The following is a 19,457-nucleotide window of genomic DNA, read 5'->3' as shown; positions in this document are numbered from 1 at the left end:
CCGAGCACTGGTAATTTTCAAAGCACTCCTCAGGTGGATAGGCGAGAGGGAAAACAGAAATCCTCCTGTTTTTTGGTCCTTTCCTGTGTGGGGTTTAAAAAAAAAAAGGACCGGATAATGGATCTCATCATGTGGAAATAAATCCCTGTGCTGGGAAGGGGCAGGTGTGTGCTCTGTGGCGGTTGGGGTTATTGAACGTGAGGTGAGGTGCTGTGAGGTAGGACTCCTCCTCAAGGCTTCCAGCCCCCGGGAGGAGCCGGGTGTGGGACCTCACGTCCTTTATTTCCCCCAGTACCACCAGAAAGCGCTTCGGAAGCGCTTGTTTTATCGCGACACGCCTCCCGGCAGCCCCTATCGCCGACAGAGGCGCTGAGGAAAGCGGCGGCGCTGCCGCCTACAACCCCCGGCGTGCCCCGTGCCGCCGCCCGGATGCCGCGCATGCGCGCAGCGCCTCCCGGAGCGGCGTGTGGGGCCGCCGCGGGGCCGGGCGCCCGCAGTGGGGGGACGGGCGGGCGGCGAGGCGGGGGGGCGCCGCCGCCGCTGCTGACAGGAGCAGGTGAGCCGGGGCGGGATGGGGGGTCCTGAGCCGGTCCGAGGGGCTCAGCCGGCCGCCCCTCAGCCTCCGGGGCTTCCCTTCGCCTGCTTTTCCCCTTCCCTTCCCGTCCTTTCCCTCCCCTCGGGGTGGTGGGGTCGGGGGGGGACCATTCCCCGCTGTGCCTGCCTGCTGCCCCCCGGCTTTCCGAGGGGGCTCCGTGTCCGAGCAGGTGCTTCCCTGCCGAACAGGTGGCTTTCAGCGATGCTCTTTGTGGTTTTTTTTTTGTTATTTTTTGGTTTGTCCGTGACGGCACAGCATCCTCACTCACGATGATTCACGATGCCTCAGTCATGGCTCACTGCGATGCTCTTGGGGTGGGGGGGGGGTCGGGATAAAGTAGTAAAAGTGCCGCGAGGAAATGGAGGCTCCGTCGGCTTCAATGCACGGGAGAGCGAGGCCAGAGCTTGCTGCAGGTGAGGTGTTCATCAGGTGGTCGGTGGCGGGAGGCTGGAGCCCAAAATCCCCCAGCAGAAGGAGCAGGGCGCTGCCGTGCCGGGGCAGGGCTGCTGGCTGGGCTACCTGAGGAGCTTTCCAGCTGCTCCAGAGCGCTGGGAGGGAAAAGATTTATTTCCTTACGGCTTTCCGGATGCACATGGTGTATGTGTGTGTGTGTGTGGTTTTCCCTCTGCGGAAAGGAAGGTTGGGTCCTACCCCAGAGAGTTGGCTTGGTAATCATAGGGACTGCTGGATCAGTGATCTGCATGAAATGAGCTGCGGGCCTCAGTTGCATCCTTAATGAATCGGTCTGCGTGATGCCAAGCTGCCTGCCATGCTCCGTGCTTGTCAGGCTGCTGTGACCAAGAAATCGGGGAGTTTGGCCCTCAGTGGTACTGCAGTTGACATCGCAGCTGTTTTGGAAATGATTGGGGTGCTTGGTGCCCATTGTCCTGGCTGTTAACTGGAGGCTTCTTACCAAAACACGAGAAGGGAAGAAAGCTTGTAGGGGAAAAGAAGTCCTTGCAACTTTATCAAAGGTAAGGATGTGCTGGGGCATGTGGCCCTACAGCTCCTGTAGCTGGTGATCAGCTGCTGATTGGTGATCTGCATCACGTCAGTGACCCTGATCCTATCCAAACTTGAATCAGTAGGATCTTAGGGACTCAGTAGTTGCCAGGTGTGATGAGGTGGATGGAGAGTGTCACTGCATGTGGTGAATGCAGTGTCCCAGATGTCCCTCGAGAGCTGGAGAGGTGTTGGAGAGGTGTTGGCATTTCAGCGTTGTGTCCTCAGCAGCACAAGGACTCGTTTGAACTTCTTTCCTTGCCACCTTTCATCAGACAGTCAAATCCTGAGACACGCAGGGTGACTGGGGAGGGGTGTTTGTGTCTCGCCGTGCTTGTCTGCTGTCCTGCTGCTGGCTCCAGGGAGGAGGAGGAGGAGGAGGAGGAGGAGGAGGATGTTGTCTTGCCACGTTTGTTTTGGCTCTGAGGAACTCTCAGCTGTTTTGATACAGGATTGCAACAAGTGATACTGGTAACAGCAATTCTGGTTCTGGCTTTAAAAAAAAAGTGCCTTAGGGGAAGTAGAAATGTATTTGTTTTATGAGATAGGAGAGAAAAAGATAGCATTTGGTCATTTGTATGATGAGAACTGTTGTTGCTGCCCAGTCAGTGCAGTTTCTTGGCTGGGTAACACCTGATGATTCAGAGATGAGAGAGAATGTCCATAACCCGACAGCCCTTTTGTTCTGGGCAAGAATTCTTCCTGATCCCCAGAAATGGGAAATGTGGTTATTTTTGCCTTGTTTTGTTACAAATGCTAATGATTGTCACGCAGTTTGCTTTTGTTTTTCCTCTCAGTTACCCATGTATGTACATTTCTGCAGGAGCAAGATCCGAGTGGTCTAACGTGACGTGTTAGACGGGAGCTTTGCAAGCAGTTCTGGAGCCCTGGCAGGTGTTTTGAGTGTTTAGCCTCTTCAGAAAGTTGAGTTCTGGAAAGACAGAGCCCCGGAGGGGATAAATCTGGAGTGCTGTGGGAGATATTTTCCTTGAAAAGCCGTTTTTTTGGAGCTAAATGAAGTGAGACCTGCTAGGTGAGGCTGAGGTTCTTTTGCTGAGACTGTTTGTGCATGAGCGGCACGGTGACAGGGGAAGTGACCTGGATCCAGCCTTTCCTGCGTGGGAATGACAAGCCCTGGCAACTAAAGCTCTGCAGATCTGTCAGAGGCTGTACCGAGGCAGAGTCATTCCTCAGGCTGTTCCTCTGCCACTGGGAGCAGTAGGATGAGAGCAGCCTGGGAATCAAACTTCCACCTGGGAGCTTGTGGGGCTGGCTCTGGATGCGATGGAGAGCCTTGGATGGTTATAGAAAAACGTATGAATAGCTGTCAGCGATGTCTTTCAGCATTTCTTTGGTTTGTAGAGCCTCGAGTCTCTTAACAAGTGCTTGCTTTCAAACTTCTGTAGAGCAAATGAAGCTGGACAGTTGCTGTAACCCCATCACCTTTCACAAACCTCTTCGAAACGGTTTGCAGGCTTGCCGAAGTTCACAGACCAGAGGTTAGAAACATCTTTTGGAAAGTTTGGGAGGAAAACGAGTTTTTGTGGAGTTCTGCAGAAGTGCCCTGGTGCTATACCGTGCTTATTTGGGTGAAAGCATCCTTTTATTATGCATCAATAAATTACATCACGGAAAGGTGTTTGGGGTCCACTTAACTGCTAGCCAGAAACCTCTGGATTGTGTTTGTGTAGCAGTATTTGATGTGAAGCCACCTTTGCAGCCTTCCCTGAAGACGTGGGCTCTCACAAACCCGCCCTCTGGCACCCACAGGTTTCGTCCCACCGCGTTTGAAGCGAGGAGAGTTTCCCCGTGCAGCGAGAGAGGTGGGAGCAGACACCTCTGTGTAGTTTGTGTCCTGGCCCTTTTTTTTTTTTTTCCATCCCCATTCAATGCAGACTTGAAAAAACAAACAAGCAGCCCTCAGCTATTGTTCCAGAGCTTGGTCTGGCGGAACCTCCTCATGTGAGATGGGAGGAGCGCTCTGTGTTCCCATCGCGTGTCCTCTCCCCACGCAAATAATGGGAAAGCCAGGGTTGGGACACGAGGGCAGGAGGTGCCTGCTTCTCGTCTGCGCTTCGTCGCTTACGTAGGTAGTTGTGAAGCTGGAGTTTCCTTCTGCCTGCGTACGCACAGAGCAAATATTGACTCGAGGAACTAATGGCATTTGCAGCTCTGGGATGTGCCTCTGCCTGGCCCGAAGGGGAAGGCTCTGGGGGAAGGGAAGGCAAAGGGGAATTACCGGGTTTGGGGTTACTGGGTTCCTGCTCCCCTTGCCTGTTGCAAGTCAGGATTTTAACTCGGAAAACAAAACCTTTTTGTTTTCCAAAACAAAAGTCCTGAGCTTCTAGGACTGCAACAAAGCGTGTGGCCTTGTGTTGCGTACTGTGGCTTTGCAATCACTTGTCTTTCCTAAAACTTTTTTGCCTTTTTTTTTAAGCACAGGAAGAAGGTAGAGAGCAGTGGAAGGCAGCTGGCAGGGGGATTGGCTGCATGCAGAGCGTTGCTTCGTGTTCAGTGGGAAGTCGAGCTTTTTCCCGTGCTTAGTGTCAGAGGAAGTGATTGTGTGCGATGCTTCCCTGACAGTGGATGAAAGTCTGGCAAGAACTGTGGTTGTTCTCCTTCTGGTGGTATTTGCTGCTTGCTCCCTGCATGGCTGTTCGTTGTAGGGTCTGCAGCATACAAAAGCAGTGCTTTGTCAAACTCCTTAGTGCTGCTTTTCTGCCGGATTTTAGTTCTGCTTGGCTAAAATCATCAGAGGAAGAACATCCCTGGGAAGGAGTTTTCCTTCCAAAATAAGGATCCTACCGAAAAGTTCCCGGAGGCCAGGCTTTCAGGAAGGTTTCCCTAGGAACCAGAGGCAGGAAAAACCTGCCCACCTTGTTCAGCGCCCTGATATCAGGGGAGGAAGGCCAGCAGAGGAGCTGTTGCTGCCAAGGGCTGCGTGACGTGGGCAGGGGGAGGTGTTCCCCAGCGCTGCACCTGCCCTGGGACCTGGAGTCTGGTCTCCTAGTCCTTGTGGTGTCTTACTGGGGGCAAACTTGGTGCTAAGAGAGCAAGTGGGGCCACTGGGGTGACAGAAGGACAGGGGAGAGTTCACAGAACTCACAGGTAAGCAGCTGGTCACTGTGTGGCCAACATAACCTCAGAAACAAAAGCTGGACTTGTTTTTTTTTCCTCCTTTTTGCTCTAAGAGTTGGTGTCGGATCACAGTGTCTGTTCAGCCATGTCGGCCTGTCTCATGCCGAGAACTGTTTGACTCTGGGAGGAAGAAGCCTTATCTTTTGTGTTCCCAGATGCCTTCCTAGCTGCTTATCTGAGTGCTGGAGCGAGGCTCCTCTAGGCTGCAGCTGCTTGCTGAGATGCAGAGGCAGGAGCGGCAGTGTAACCTTGTAGTGCTTTGCAGCCAGGAGCAGCTGTACTGCAAAGGGGAAGCTGGAAAATCCATCCGAGGTGTGCAAACATTATTTTCTCCCAAGTTCTTTCCTAAATAAGCTCGAGTGGCTGATACATCCCGACTTGCTCTGCTTGCTGGAGGTGGCTCTCGCCATCTCCCACACACACAGAGCCATGCGAATTATCCTGAAGCCCAAAATGCCTGTTTCTGACCACCAAACTATTCTGTTGCTGTACTGGAAACCCCTTGTCTGAATCTGCTGTGAACCGGTGCCAGGAAGGTAAGGAGGCTGTGTGCTGGTTAATCATGAACTCTGTTACCTGATGCATGTCAGAGGAGCCTGGCTCGTTGCAGGGGGTTCTCCCTGGCATTTTCTCCACGTTCTGGGCTAGTTGATCACAGGAAGGCCTTGTCAGAGATTTTCCTAGTGCCCTTCAAGAGTTTATGCCACAGCCTAACACACATCGCTCCTGTTTTGTGCTGATGCTCCTAAAACCTGTTTCCGACTTCCTGAGTCTAAAGACACCCCTCAAACCCTCGTCACCATTCCAGTCCCTTCTCCATGGCTGGTGACTTCAGAGAACGATCAGGTGTTGTTTTAGCATCTGTAATTAAATACAGGACTCACTGTGTGATGGAATTTGGCTTGCTTTTTGGCATACTTTCAGTCAGCAATGCTGGTGTGGTGTCACACAGAGTTTGGTAGATGATGCCGTGCTCTTTCTAGCTGATAGGTGTGAAATGAAGAGGGAATTCCGCTCCTTGAAGGTTAATTTTCCTGTGGGGAGCTTAAATACTGAGGGATTTAATTTTCCTGTGGAGAATTTGTGCGTAAAGGGTCTGTCTGTCCCTCGCTGTGCTCTCAGGTACTAACTGATGAGATGCCCTCATAATCAATTCTTCTTTTTCTGTGTGTAACAGGATAGTGAGCTCTCACCTCTGAGACCAGTGGGCAGCCTCTGCCACGCAGCCTTACCTAGCACGATGTCAGGTGAGCAGACAAAAAGGGACCTTCTTACTTGATTGCTTTTTCTTTCTTCATCTGCAGCTTAGCAGAGCAAAGTTACGGGTTCCTGTAGATGTCCTTTTCATTACCATACTTCTCTGTATAAAACAGAGGGAGGGCGAGCGCCCTGCTCCTTGTGACACAGCTGCCTTTTTGCTCAGGGAGAGCTCAATTCCTCCTTTTGCCCTGTGCTGAGGCTGCTTCAGCCATTGAATACAGAGGAAGGAGGAGAATGAAATGCAATTTGTCTTCCCCCGTGCCAAGGGAAGCCGAGCTGCTCAGGGGGGCACCACCTGAGGCTGGGAAGGGGCTCACCTGGAGCACACGAGACCATGGCAGGTGCACGTGGGTTGCTGCAGCTTTCTGCACACAGGCTGGCAACCTCAGAGGGGGGGCAGCAGCCTCCCAGGCCTTCATCAGCAAGGGGAGCAGATGAGCATCCTGCTGAGGGCTCTGATCTCCCGTTTTGGTGCCTGGCTGGTAGAGTGTGCGTGTTCACGGGGAGTCCTTCTGGGTTTTCACTGCTGCGTGTTGCTCTCTCTGTTTAGGCCACCACACTCCCTCTGCTGGGGGTCCCTTCTCGGCGCTCACCCCCAGCATTTGGCCGCAGGAGATCCTGGCAAAATACACACAGGTATGGAACAGGGCGGGGGGGGTAAATGCTCTGGTTCTGTGCAGAAAAAAAAAGGGATCCTGGTGGCTTTTGGGGTCTCCAAACACTGTAGGGGAAAGGAGGGAGGGAGGCACTGTTCCACCAGGGGTGTGGTTGCGGACACTTGTTTGCCACTCGACCTTCATTTGTCTCGTGGCTGTGGCTCTCGCAAGAGGATCTTGCAGGGCGTCAAGAAACTTGGGCGAGTTATTGCCCTGCTGTGTGGCAACTCTTGCTCCACTGTGAAAATGTTGACACTCGAAGGGAGCCTCTGTCACCATCAGGCTGCTCTGGGCGGCTTGCACAGGGCAGGAAGGGCTCGCCTCAGGGCTTGCCGCCAGGTGGGCAGAGCAGGAAGGAAGGAGGCAGCCCTGGAGCTTTGTAACCTGCCCGCAGGGTTTGCCAGAGGCAGCTGTGCCCAGAAAGGCAGGTTAAAGCTGATCTGGGAGCTCTGCTAGGGCACGGGATGAGCGGGTGGGCTTGTAGGATGGAGGCACCTGGAGGATTTTAACCTCCGGGCGAGGAGCGCCGTGGCTCAGAGGGCTCGGTGCAGTGGGACGGGGTGGAATTTGCTGGTACCTGCTGGGCTGTGCAGTGGTGAAAGTGTCTGTTCTCCTTCCTCACACCCCCAGAAAGAAGAGGCCATCGAGCAGCCCGAGTTCAAGTATGACGAATTCGGTTTCCGAGTTGATAAGGAAGGTAAAGCCAGCCCCATCCCTCCCCATTTGGGAATGGGGACGTTTCCAGCTCTCAGGCCATGCAGCGTGAGGGCAGAGCTTGTTTGCACCGTGCCCTGAGGCACCTTGAGCTGTAGAGGATCCTCTCAAAGCAATGACCTGAGAGAGAGCAGTTTCCTTCAGACAGAACATTTGATGGACTTGTGCATCCTGAAGCCAGCAGAAAGGTTTGGATTGCTTTGCTGGGATCTGTGTTAGGATGAAGGATGCCTTACGTCAAACCTGTGCTGGCACTGAAGTATATTTTAGAGAGATGGCCCGAGATTAAGGTGCCCTCTCATCGTGAATTTGCCAGTGTTCTTATTAAAGATCCTTTTGGTGATTAGCTCTCCCCGAAGTTAACATTTTGTGCCTCATTACTTGCGTGAGCATATGGCTTTCTGCTTGTCGCCGCCGAGGCTCGCTCTGCTTTTGTCAGCTTGATTTACAGATCCTCACAAAACCCAGCAGGATGACTGCTGCCAGGGTCTTGTTTCATTCCTGCCATGCTCTGCTGTAAATCAGGAGCGAACAGAGGCTTCGCTGCCTTTTGCTTACAACCAAAAAATTGCTACATGGAGAAGAAAGTTAGAAACCAAGCTCTGCCTTCCCGTGCTCTGGCTGGAAGACATGAATGTTTTGATGTGCTTTCTTCAGATGGATGTGCTGCTCCTCACCCGTCTCCGTGTCTCTCCCTTCCCTTGCTCCCAGACGGTGCTGAGACCAACTCCAGCAAGCTCCTGGGGCTCCCGCTGACGGAGGAGCCGCAGCAGAGGCTCAAGTGGCAGGCTCACCTGGAGTTCACGCACAACCACGACGTGGGCGACCTCACCTGGGACAAAATCGAGGTCACCCTGCCGCGTTCAGACAAGCTGCGCTCGCTGGTGCTGGCCGGCATCCCGCACAGCATGAGGCCACAGGTGAGAGCGCTGCCTGGCTGGGCACAACCCCCTGCCCGGAGTAAGAGGCAGAGGAACGAGACTGCTTTCTTTTGGTTGAGGGGTTGCCAGGTTATGGCTCTCAGTGGCTCCTCCTCTCCCTGTTCAGCTGTGGATGCGCCTTTCTGGGGCCTTGCAGAAGAAGAGGAATTCCGAGATGTCGTATCGGGATATCGTGAAAAACAGCTCTAACGATGAGACCATTGCTGCCAAACAGGTGAGAGAGACCGCCTGGTGCTGACTGGGCAGGAGAAATCTCCACCACCAGCATGCCTGCTCTGAAGCTGGGGGGGCTGAGCACAGACAAATATTTCTTAGGAGCCACCAAGTCGCTGTCTGGCTTTATTTTGCATGTGTTATGAGGCTATTAAACTGGCCCCACGTGCTTGGACAGGGCTTTCCTCAGTCCTTAAGGACTTGAGAATTGTGGAGGGAAGCAGAGTTCCCTGAGGCAAGGAGCCACGGGTAAGTACAGAGAGCAGAAGGCCGTTGGGTGCTGCCAGCTGACCGTTTCCTCGTTCGTGCCTGTCTGGCAGATTGAGAAGGACTTGCTCCGCACGATGCCCAGCAACGCCTGCTTCTCCAACATGAACAGCATTGGGGTGCCACGGCTACGCAGGATCCTACGGGGGCTTGCCTGGCTCTACCCGGAGATTGGCTACTGCCAAGGCACCGGCATGGTGAGTTGCTTTCCTGGTGGTTTTGCAGTGGGGTCGCTCTGTCTGTGGCAGCTGTGCTGGACTTGAGGCAATTTTGGGATTTGAGGCAATGCTACCAGACACTGCGGCCTCCAGACTAGTTGAAGGGAAATTCATTCCGCATGGAACACTTCTGAGGAGAGGTGGAGCAGAGCAACACCGTGTGTCCAAAGGGGTGGAATAATTCAGTCTGTCCGTGGGGGAGGGACAGACAGGCTTCTTCTCTCTGAGGAGAAATCCCTTCCATGGGAGAGACTGCAGGAGAGCCACTAGAGAGAAAAGAAAGTGCTGGTCACCTAGGCACACACAGGTCTGTGTGAGGAGGGGAGAAGAATTCCTCTCCTCTGCAGGCTTGGCACGCAGGCTTTCTTCCTTCAAATCCCAGGTGGCTGCCTCTCTGCTGCTCTTTCTGGAAGAAGAAGATGCCTTCTGGATGATGTGTGCTATCATTGAAGAGCTGGTCCCTGCCTCCTACTTCAGCACCACCCTGATGGGGGTGCAGACAGACCAGCGCGTCCTGCGGCAGCTCATCGTGCAGTACTTGCCCCGCCTGGACAAGCTGCTCCAGGAGCACGACATCGGTAAAAATGTGCCCGTAGCTTTTCCGGCCAGGGTGCTGTGCAGGCAGAGATCGCTGTGCTCCTTTCACAAAGGGAGAACAAGAGCTAGGAGCAAACCTCCTGGCTCTGGAGGCCGTGGCAGTGCGTGGTCATCTTTAAGCTGGGAGGGCAGCGCTCGGGGGAGTCCATCCCCAAAGGCTGGCTGAGTTCTCCTGTCATGATTCCTGTCTGTGTCTCTACTCACAGAGCTGTCCCTCATCACCTTGCACTGGTTCCTCACCTCTTTCGCTAGCGTCGTCCACATCAAGCTGCTGCTGCGCATTTGGGACCTCTTCTTCTACCAGGGCTCGCTGGTGCTGTTCCAGCTCACGCTGGGCATGCTCAGCATGAAGGTAACTCCTACCCCCTCTTCCTTCTTTATGGTATTTCAGTGCTTAATGGCAAATTTTAGGGGCAAGGTTTTGTATCCACAAAACCATGTGTGGGCTGGGAAAACGTGTGAAGGGCGAAGGTGAGTAAGGGGAAGGTAGAGCACAGCAGGTGCTGCACAGCATGTGAGACTGAGTAGTTTCCCTTTCCTTGACCCCAGGAAGATCTCTGCTGTGCCTGCTCCTGGTGGAATAGCTTCTGTTTGATTGATTTGACTTCACTTCAATGGTGGATGTTAAATAGAGTTTGGGGAGCGGAGCTCAGTGCAGTAGAGTGGTGCCCAGGCTGTGAGGATGCGTAAAATCGCATCCAGCAGCCCCAAGAGCAGAGCTGTCACGTACTTACTGTTCTGTGTGGCAAAATGATGGCATCATTGCAGGAGGATGAGCTGATCCAGTCCGAGAACTCTGCCTCGATCTTCAACACGCTGTCGGACATCCCCAGCCAGATCGAGGACGCCGACGTGCTGCTGCGGGAGGCCATGCGCGTGGCGGGCTCGCTGACGGACGTGGCGGTGGAGACCCAGCGTCGCAAACACCTGGCCTACCTCATTGCCGACCAAGGGCAGCTGCTCAACTCCAGCACCGCTGTCAACAATTTGTCCAAAGTGAGTGCCCAGATCGCTTGGAATTAACCCGAGCACACGAAATGCAATAAGAGTGGGATTAAGGCATTAGTGAGAAACTGATATGCTGAAATAACTCTGGAAGGGAGAGTCAGAAAACAGCGGCAGCCTTTGAGAAGCTGAAAAAGAAATTCATCTGTGTTTAACCTCAGACTGCAGTCTGCAGATGTAGTAGCTCCGGTTTGTCAAGCCTGAGTGGAAGATACATTCTGGATGCTCCTCTGTGTGCTTATCAGCAGACAATCCTGCAGTTCTGAAACATAATGGGCATCCACTTAGAAATCTAAACACAATTACGTGTGGAACTGCTGCTGGCAACAGGTGGAATTAAAACTAAAATCATTCAGTTGAATCACGGTCGGTTCTCGAACTTCAATTATGCTTTCGTAATAATTGGGCTATAAATAACGTGTTGCACATGGAGCAGGTCAAGCAGGAGAGCTGATTCACTGCAGCTGGAACCAGAACAACTGCCTAAAATTGCTGGGTCACTTGTTGGCCCCTTCCAGCAGTTACTGTCAGGACCCCTTGCTCAGACCTGACCGTTGTGGAGGGTTGCTTCCTTTTCCTGTACTAAATCCGCTGTAATGTGTGCACTTTTCTTCTTTTTCTCTTTTCTCTCTCCCCCGTAGATTGTGCGGCGCAGGACTCAGCGCAGGAAATCTGGCATTACCTCTCTGCTGTTCGGTAAGGACAGTCCTGTGCCTGCCCTGTGGTGTGGATGGATCTGGCAACCTAAGAGGGAGGGTGCTGAGTGACAGGGAAACTCTGAGAAGAGGAGAGGAGGGAGCTAGAAATGAAGGATGAGAGGGAAGAAGTGTAGTTTTCTATTCACAGTGTAGTTTTCTATTCACTTGCTTTGGTCTGAGCTCGGAAAGTGAGTTTCAGATCAGCTGGTAAGTCCTTAAATGGTGACTGACAGTGGGCTGCAGCTCAGCCCTGTGCAACATCCTCCTTGCACTGCCCAAGGCTCTAACACATCTTCTGGCAGACCACGTGCAGTCCATGGGCTGTATGCTGTTGTCTCCTGATACTGCTCCTCTGAGCTCAGGAGCATCGTCTCTGAAGATCTGAGACAGGACGGGATAGTCCAGTGGGTCATCCATCAAGTTTTTTAAGTCAAAATTTAAAAATGCAGACATCCCTCGTGCTTCTTCCCCTTACCTGCTACAAGAGTTCGATGTCACGAACAAACATCTTTGATTCTTTACTCTCACTGCTTATGAGCTCGCCCAGCCTACGTCCAGAAAGCACATGGCCAGGATAGGTTTTGCACAGATACAAAAATAACTTCTGTGGCTTTTGTAATAGCCTTTTCTATCGTAAACCTCACTGTCATCACCTTCTGTGCAACTGGCTAGCTGTCTTGAGATTGCTACATCTCACCACAGAAATTTGTTTTTCCGGGGAAGGAGAATGTACTGAGTTTACAAGGTTTAGATAATGTTCCAGTTGTGGTTGAAATGGCCTGAATAAATTTAAAGCTGTGTTTTACTGGTCTCTTTAGAGAAGAGCTTTTCTGATGGTCTCTGGGAAGCTCACATCTTGTCAGAGGCTTTGCTTACACGCACGCACAGCATTGCATAGAAAAATGATAGTACAGCACTGGTGAGGCTGTAAGGTTGAGCGTGCAGAAGTGAAGAAAGGCAGAAAGGTTGGGAAGGTTGTGACTGCAACCTGAACTCTTCTGTGTAAGGCTATCATACGGTCAGTACACGCTGAATCTGTAGGGAACGTAGCTGCCACGTGCATCTTTCTTGTGTCTTGGCCAAGAAGAGGCTGAGTTTGAGCACCTTCCTTGGAGGTGATAGTGAGTATCCCCAGGCAACAAGGTAAATCTGAAGTTCAAGTCTCAAAATGTATCAGTGGTGGAAGATGATTGATGATCACTGAGATGAGGTGGCTTTTATGTACAGTGACTGTCATGCTTTTGTCCTCATGTTATTCTTAATAACTAAAATATGTGTGATAGTGGTTTTACCACTAGTGGCACCTAGTCTTGCTCTGGGTGGGAGTAAGGATTTATCCAGAACCTAATTCTTCTTCCATAGAGAGAATGAAGACGTAGAAGTAACTTGGACAGGGGTCGCAGAATCACTGGAGAGCTGCTTGGAAGGGACCTGGAGGAGGTTGGTAGTCCGACCTCTTGTGTTCATGCTAGATTGGGTCAGCCAGGGCTTTCTGTAGCTGAGCCTCAAGAGGTTGGATCAGATCTCTAACAAAGAAATAGCAAAAAGAAACGACGAAAGGCCGTACGTGTTGCCCTTTTCCTGTTAGCTGGTCGTTGCCCCAAGGAGACCCAGGAGGGCTCGTCCTCCTCTGCACAACTGCTCGGTCTTTGCAGCTCAAAATAGAGCCTCATCACACGTGGCCGGTCCCGCACTCATTTCCTGTTTTGGAAACACCCCCAGGTGCAGCGAGGTGAATCTGGTGGAAACCCCAGGCGCCTTCCTCTGTGTTTTGTGTGTTTGGAGGTGCGAGGGTGCAGAACTTTCTTCCTGGCTCTCCTGCTCGTGTCTGGGTGGGATTCATCAGGGTGCAGGATTTTGGCCAGAAGGGGCCAAATGATGAAACAAAGAGTCAGCAATCTGTGGAAACCAGGGCAGCCCACGGCCGGCGTGGCTGTGGTTGTAGTTTCTTCTTTAGTCACATTCTGTTGCAGCAGCATGAATTTTCCAGGAATCTCCCCCACGGTCTGCGTGATCACTCGTCTATTTACGATCTTCCTCTCTCTCTGAACCTGCAGTGAGGCTTCTTACGTCCTACCCCATTGCCTTAGGAGGAGATTTTGTTAATTTTCATTGTTTGGCCTGGGAGTTTGTGTGCGTTAGCCTCTTCTAGTCCAGAAGCAAAGTTCAGTTTTTCTCTTACGCTCTCTGTCTAAATCTGACTCTCTTATTTAATAGAGCAAATGGGAAAGAATTATAAAAATCATTTTAAATCTAATATTGTGTTTCCAGTTATGTTCTTAAAGTTTGGGACTTTTTAATTAGTATCACTTGGATTAAAAGACACCGTTAATCACTTTTCAGTAAGCAGGAGCTATTCTTCGTGGACGCGTAGCAAAAATAGATCTAGGAAAACACACGTTGAATTTAAAACAAATGATATTTCTTAGGAAAAGAAGCAAATGTTTAATCACGTACCCAATTTTTAAGGCATTCAGATGCATTCATTGCCTAAATAACCAATACCACTAGGTGTCTTTCTGCATAAATGAATAGGATTTTTGGCAGCTTATGTGGGAATTAGTAAAAGTTGGAAGTTGGGTTACTTTTATTTTGTACTTATGACCATCTGTATACACCAAAGTCTTTGAACTTTGGCTGTTAGGGAGGCTGAGGTGACGGAGGATGGAAGCTTCTCTCTCATGGCTCTCACTTCTGGGCTGACACAGGAAAGTGGCCTGTCTTGGTTTTCGCATCTTTTTCAAGTCTCGGTGAAGGAGATGCTCTCACCCTGTACGCCGTGCAAAAGTTACAAGTAGTTTTCACAAAAGCTGTTTCAGTTTTAAGAGAATTTCAGTTCCAGGAGACTTTTGCAGTGTCCCTAGTTCTGAGTCTGAGCATGGTGCTGCCCCGTGTGCTGTGCAGGCAGTGCAGCAGCGGCTCGGCACGCTGAGTAGCCCAGAAGGATCCCAGACAGCATCCTCCCAGTCCCATGTATTTGTTGGAAACAGCAGCTCCTTAAAAACTGGGACAGCCTTGTGGATAATTCTTACTTACCTTAGTGAATAGATCGGCAGTAGGTTCCTGCCTTAATGTAGACAGGTTTGCTTGATTTCTGTCACTAATAAGAAATAAATATCTCGTGCTTGGTTTCCTTTTCCTCACCTTCCCCCTGGCTGCGTGGGCTCCACCAGGGGACGACGACCTGGAGGCCCTGAAAGCCAAGAACATCAAGCAGACGGAGCTGGTGGCTGACCTCCGCGAGGCCATCCTGCAGGTGGCCCGGCACTTCCAGTGCGTGGATCCCAAGAACTGCAGCATTGTGAGTGGGATGGGGGCTGCCACGTGCCGAACAGGCGCTGTAAGCTCTAGGAGATGAGCTGGGAGTCGCCTGCTGGTCTTCATTCCTCTTTGCTCTGCATCCTTGTGCCAGGACCTGACCCCGGACTACAGCATGGAGAGCCACCAGCGGGACCACGAGAACTACGTGGCCTGCTCCCGCAACCGCCGGCGCCGCGCCAAGGCCCTGCTGGACTTCGAGCGCCACGATGACGACGAGCTGGGCTTCCGCAAGAATGATATCATCACGGTGCGAGGGGCAGCACGGGGAACACCCAGCCCGTCTGGGAGATCCGATCAGGGTAGCTGGGGGTCCGAGGGAAGCACTGGGTGGCTCTGGGATGAGGCAGGGTGTGAGTATGGTCTGTTGGTCTTTCTCAACACAACTACAAAGGCCCTTTACTGGCTGCCATACAGCAGAGCCAAAGCTTGATTTGGTGCCAGTTCAACGCCTCACACCAGGCTGTGGTAAGGCTGTAAAAGCATCCGTTTGCCTTTTAGCTGTGGGCGCCCCATCTGGAAGTGGGGAAAGAGGAATGATGTTACGTTTGCAGTAGCTTTTTGCCATTGAAAACCCTGCACCACATGAGATGAAGGCATTGGCAAAAGAGGAGAAGGCAGTTCCTCATCGTGCACACACAGACAGGCAGTTGTAGCCCTCCTCACCTGTGGGGGGAGAGTTCCGTGTCCTGCCTCCGTTCCTTGCTGCTCGCGAGTCATCGTCTGACACTCTTCAACCTGTTTCCCACCCCCTGTCTTTCAGATCATTTCCCAGAAGGACGAGCACTGTTGGGTGGGAGAGCTGAATGGACTGAGAGGTGAGAGCGGGGCAGGCTGAAATGGGGGGGGGAGAGCAGGGTGGGATGCAAAGGATGGTGGCTGGGTGCACATCATCTCTGCTGCTGGTGGGCGGGATCCCCTAATTGGCTTCCTCCTGCAGTTGCCTGAATTCTTGTGATTTTTCAGGCTGCTTGCTTCCTTCTCTGGGGCTGGACTCCATGAACTCTGATTTATTCTCAGCCCCCACTGGTACCTCATCTCCCCTCTGTAGGGGTTTCTCAGCGTTTATGTTAGGCTCACCTCTTTTGTCCGTCCTTTGTAGGTTGGTTTCCTGCAAAATTTGTGGAGATCTTGGATGAGAGGAGCAAAGAGGTAATTCAACAATAATAATACGAATTGAAAAGGGCCCTGTATTGCCCTCACTGAGTGCATTTGCAGGGAGCTGAGCGCAGTGCCTGGAGACCGGCTCTGGGAAAGCTGAGCAGCCGTAGGGCAGGCACGCAGCAGGATGCTGGGGCAGGGTTTCAGCCTGCTTCCCTCTGCCCGTGCTCTCTTCCTCCTTTGAGGCTGTCCCTGTGGATCTTGCCGGTGCTTTCTGGTCACCACAGTGGATTCTCCCCCAGCAGCTGCGCCCGAGGGAGCAGTGCCTTGGTTCCCCTGGTGAGATGCCAGCTTTTAGAGCAGATGCCCCTCGTGGGGCAGCACTGGGCACAGAAGTGCTGGTGTCCCAGCGAGTCCCAGGGGGCCAGCACTGACCGTGGCGCCTCACACAAGATCATAAATGGCCGAGGGAGAGGGCTGGGAGTGAAGGAGGCGTGCGTGGAGCGGCTGTGGGTGAGCACACCACCTCCGTGTCCCATTGCACTGAGCTGGCTCTTGGTGCTCCTCAGTACTCCATTGCTGGCGACGACTCGGTGACGGAAGGGGTGACGGACCTGGTGCGAGGCACGCTGTGTCCAGCCCTCAAGTCCATATTCGAGCACGGACTGAAGAAGCCGTCGCTGCTGGGGGGCGCCTGCCACCCCTGGCTGTTCATCGAAGAGGTGAGACATCTGCCTTCCCTTTCTGGGGCTGGGCCGAAGGGGCTGTAGGGCGGTGTAGGGTCGTGTGCCGACTGTCCCTCTGCCTCCCTAGGCTGCGAGCAGGGAAGTGGAAAGGGATTTTGACTCGGTGTATTCTCGCCTGGTGCTCTGCAAGACGTACAGGTAAGGCACTATTATTCACACCCTGCTCCTGCGTGCCCATCAAGCTGCTGCTCTCCACCTTGGGGAGGTGCCCCAGCCTCCTCGTAGCTGTGTGCTGTCATCTTTTCAGGCTCGATGAAGACGGCAAAGTCCTCACCCCAGAGGAGCTGCTTTACCGGGTGAGCGCTGCCGGTAACAGGGCTGTTTCCTGGGGGGCTGCTGGAGGGCACTGCCCTTCAGGGAGGTGCTTGGGAGTCTCCCTGAGCTTCCCCGACTGGGGAAAGGCACAAATGGGAACTATCTGGCAGCCTCAGCCCCTGTAATGCTGGTGGGTGGCACTGGGTGAGGCTGGGAGCGCGCTGGGGGGCTCTGGGGAGGGCAGCGTTCGGCTGTGCTGCTGACACGGGATCTCAGCTCGGCCCTGGCTGAGGCTGAGCTGCGAGGAGGCAGTAACCACATCTTCCTGCCCTCCAGGCAGTTCAGGCTGTGAACATGACGCACGACGCCGCACACGCACAGATGGACGTGAAGCTTCGCTCCCTCATCTGTGTGGGACTCAAGTGAGTCACCCGGGCCTGCCGCCCCCAGTGCCAGGGGTACCAGGAGCCTGGGAGGGGGCAGAGCAGGCTCACGAGCTGCGGTTGTTTCAGCCTGCCTCGGGGTCGTTGGGGTGTGCTGGGGACAAGATTGTGGGCTGGGGTCGAGGCTGGGGCTGAGAACGGCCTGTCCCAAAGGGGCAGAGCTTCTTCCCATGGCTTCAGCCGAGTAACGTGCCTCCACCCCCTCGCCGCAGCGAGCAGGTGCTACATTTGTGGCTGGAGGTGCTGTGCTCGAGCCTGCAGACCGTGGAGAAGTGGTTCCATCCCTGGTCCTTCCTGCGCAGCCCCGGCTGGGTGCAGATCAAGTGTGAGCTGAGGTGAGTCTGACCCCTCGGGCCTCGCCTGGATTTCCTCCTCCCCTGTGGGAGCTGGGCCTCATCGTGGCAGGTTTTGGACCCTCTCCCGCCAGCAGCAGCGCCCAGATCTCTTTCCGTGTGCTGAGGCAGCAGCAACCGTCTAGACAGCCTAATGGGGTGCGCTGGGCCTGCTGGATTTAGGGCAAGCCCTGGCTCCTGGGGAGCTGTGGTGCCAAGCAGGCGGCAGCTGCCCGTCCCCTCGGCACTGCACTGCCCCCATGGCTCCCTCACAGCCTGGGGCAGAGCTCGTTCAGCACAACCACAGCACCAAGGGGCTGCTTCTGGGCTGGAATGGGGTTGTGGGGAGCAGGAGCTGAGCCCTGGGCCGTGGACTCTTCCCTCAGCCCTCAGCCACTCGTGTCTGTGGTGCAGCAGAGCCCGGGGCTGCGCTGCTGTGTCAGGCTCTGTAGGGGCTGCACTTGAGTCGCGTTTTCGAGCTTCTCCTCCAGCCTGGGACTGGCAGGACGGGAAGTCCAAGGAGGAGGTGGAAAGAGGGGAAGGTGGAAAGCTGCTGCTGCTCTGTCGGTGCCAGCAGGTGCTCCCCACCCTTTCAGCTGGGTGCTTTTCTCGGGCTGGGACCATGCTCTGGGCGTGTGGCTGAGCGCCGGGCTGTGCTCTCCTTCCCTTCCAGGGTCCTCTGCAAATTCGCCTTCAGCCTGTCTCAGGACTGGGAGCTGCCCATAAAGAGGGAGGTGAGTGGGCAGCATCTCCTCCCCTCCTTCCTCTCACAGCCCGGGGCAGGGTCGGAGGGTGCGGATGGAGCCATTTTCCGCAGGGCCTCTCCCCGCTGCGTGGAGGTGGGCAGTGCAGGAGCTGCCTGGCTGCTGTGCCCACGTTTCAGCCGCGGATGCTTCCCCCTCACTTTTCGGGGCGCGGCGCACTGACCCAACTCTCTGTCTCCCTGCAGGAGAAGGAGAAGAAGCCGCTGAAGGAAGGGGTGCAGGACATGCTGGTGAAGCACCATCTCTTCAGCTGGGACATAGACGGGTGACCCACACCCCGCCCCGGCCCGGGGAACCTTCTCAACGGCACACGCTCCTCTCCCCCTCCCCGTCCCCTCCCCACGCTTGTACCCGTGACAAAATCCCCCTCGGGATGCTGCCAGAGCTGCAGAACCCAGGGCGGCCACGGCCTCGCGGGGTGGCTTTGGGCTCTGGAAGGTGGAAATGGGGGGAACGGGGCTGTGGGAGCAGGGCCGGCGCCGCTGCTCTGGACCAGCCAGGGGCTCGCCTCCAACGGGGAGAGGGGAGGCGAAGCCCCAAGCACTTGGAGGGGTTCCCCTGACCTGGGGCCGGGGCAGGGAAGGGGAATCGGTGTTGGCCTCGTCCCACTGCTTGGCAGCGGGGTGCTGACGAGGTGCCCTAGGGCACCAGCCCGCTACCACCAGAATGTCTCCTCTGGGAGACAAAAACCAACACTCCCCTAAAGCCCCCGAGTGTTTCATGCTGTCGTTTTAGTCTCTAGCTGATTTTTACCGTTAACCAAAAAGCTGTAAATTATCTCCAGGCCCGTGTGTATATTTTGGCACTGTTGTAGCTCAGGATGGGGTTCAGGTGGGAGCTGGCTCAGGGAGACTTAACTCGTCCTCCTGGCCCCGCGGTTGGCGGCAGGGCCAGGGCGGGAGGGGAGAATTGCTGCTTTGTGGTGGTGGCTCTGGATATGGAGTCTGTGACTTTCTACTGAAAGCGCTTGTCTGTGAGCACAAAACTACTCGTGAGATGACACTAGATTCTTACTGCCCTTTATTCCGTGGGTTTGTAAATAAAAACTGCATCTTGGGAGAGCGCTGGGCTGAGCCTTTGTTTTTGCGCAGGGCCGGGGATGGATTTAATTCCTGAAGTCTTCAGTCACTTGAGCCCCTGAAACACAGGCAATACTCAAAAACCAAGGGACTAGGGCTGCTGGCGGCCAGCAGC

General features: G+C 54.0%; 1 protein-coding gene across 4 annotated transcripts; it reads left to right on the top strand.

The window, feature by feature from the left end:
• Positions 1-420: 420 nt before the first annotated feature.
• Positions 421-19,322, top strand: SGSM3 (small G protein signaling modulator 3). Of its 4 annotated transcripts, none has more exons than XM_027451075.3 (22): positions 421-556; positions 5,913-5,982; positions 6,546-6,631; positions 7,282-7,348; positions 8,077-8,285; positions 8,413-8,520; positions 8,840-8,983; positions 9,387-9,582; positions 9,808-9,953; positions 10,370-10,597; positions 11,248-11,302; positions 14,478-14,605; positions 14,717-14,872; positions 15,386-15,440; positions 15,725-15,774; positions 16,293-16,445; positions 16,537-16,607; positions 16,717-16,765; positions 17,061-17,146; positions 17,380-17,502; positions 18,173-18,233; positions 18,449-19,322. In XM_027451075.3, the coding sequence occupies exons 2-22, from the start codon at positions 5,976-5,978 to the stop codon at positions 18,530-18,532; spliced, it is 2,262 nt and encodes a 753-aa protein (XP_027306876.1). In that variant the 5' UTR covers positions 421-556; positions 5,913-5,975; the 3' UTR covers positions 18,533-19,322. The 4 variants fall into 4 exon arrangements, with proteins under 4 accessions (XP_027306876.1, XP_027306886.1, XP_027306879.1 ...); XM_027451085.3 differs by lacking the exon at positions 421-556 and adding an exon at positions 941-1,008; XM_027451078.3 differs by lacking the exon at positions 421-556 and adding an exon at positions 1,507-1,569.
• The last annotated feature ends 135 nt before the right edge of the window (positions 19,323-19,457 follow it).

This window comes from Anas platyrhynchos, chromosome 1 (genome assembly GCF_047663525.1).
Source record: "Anas platyrhynchos isolate ZD024472 breed Pekin duck chromosome 1, IASCAAS_PekinDuck_T2T, whole genome shotgun sequence".
Classification (NCBI taxonomy): domain Eukaryota; kingdom Metazoa; phylum Chordata; class Aves; order Anseriformes; family Anatidae; genus Anas; species Anas platyrhynchos.
This window is presented reverse-complemented; position numbering and strand designations above follow the sequence as displayed.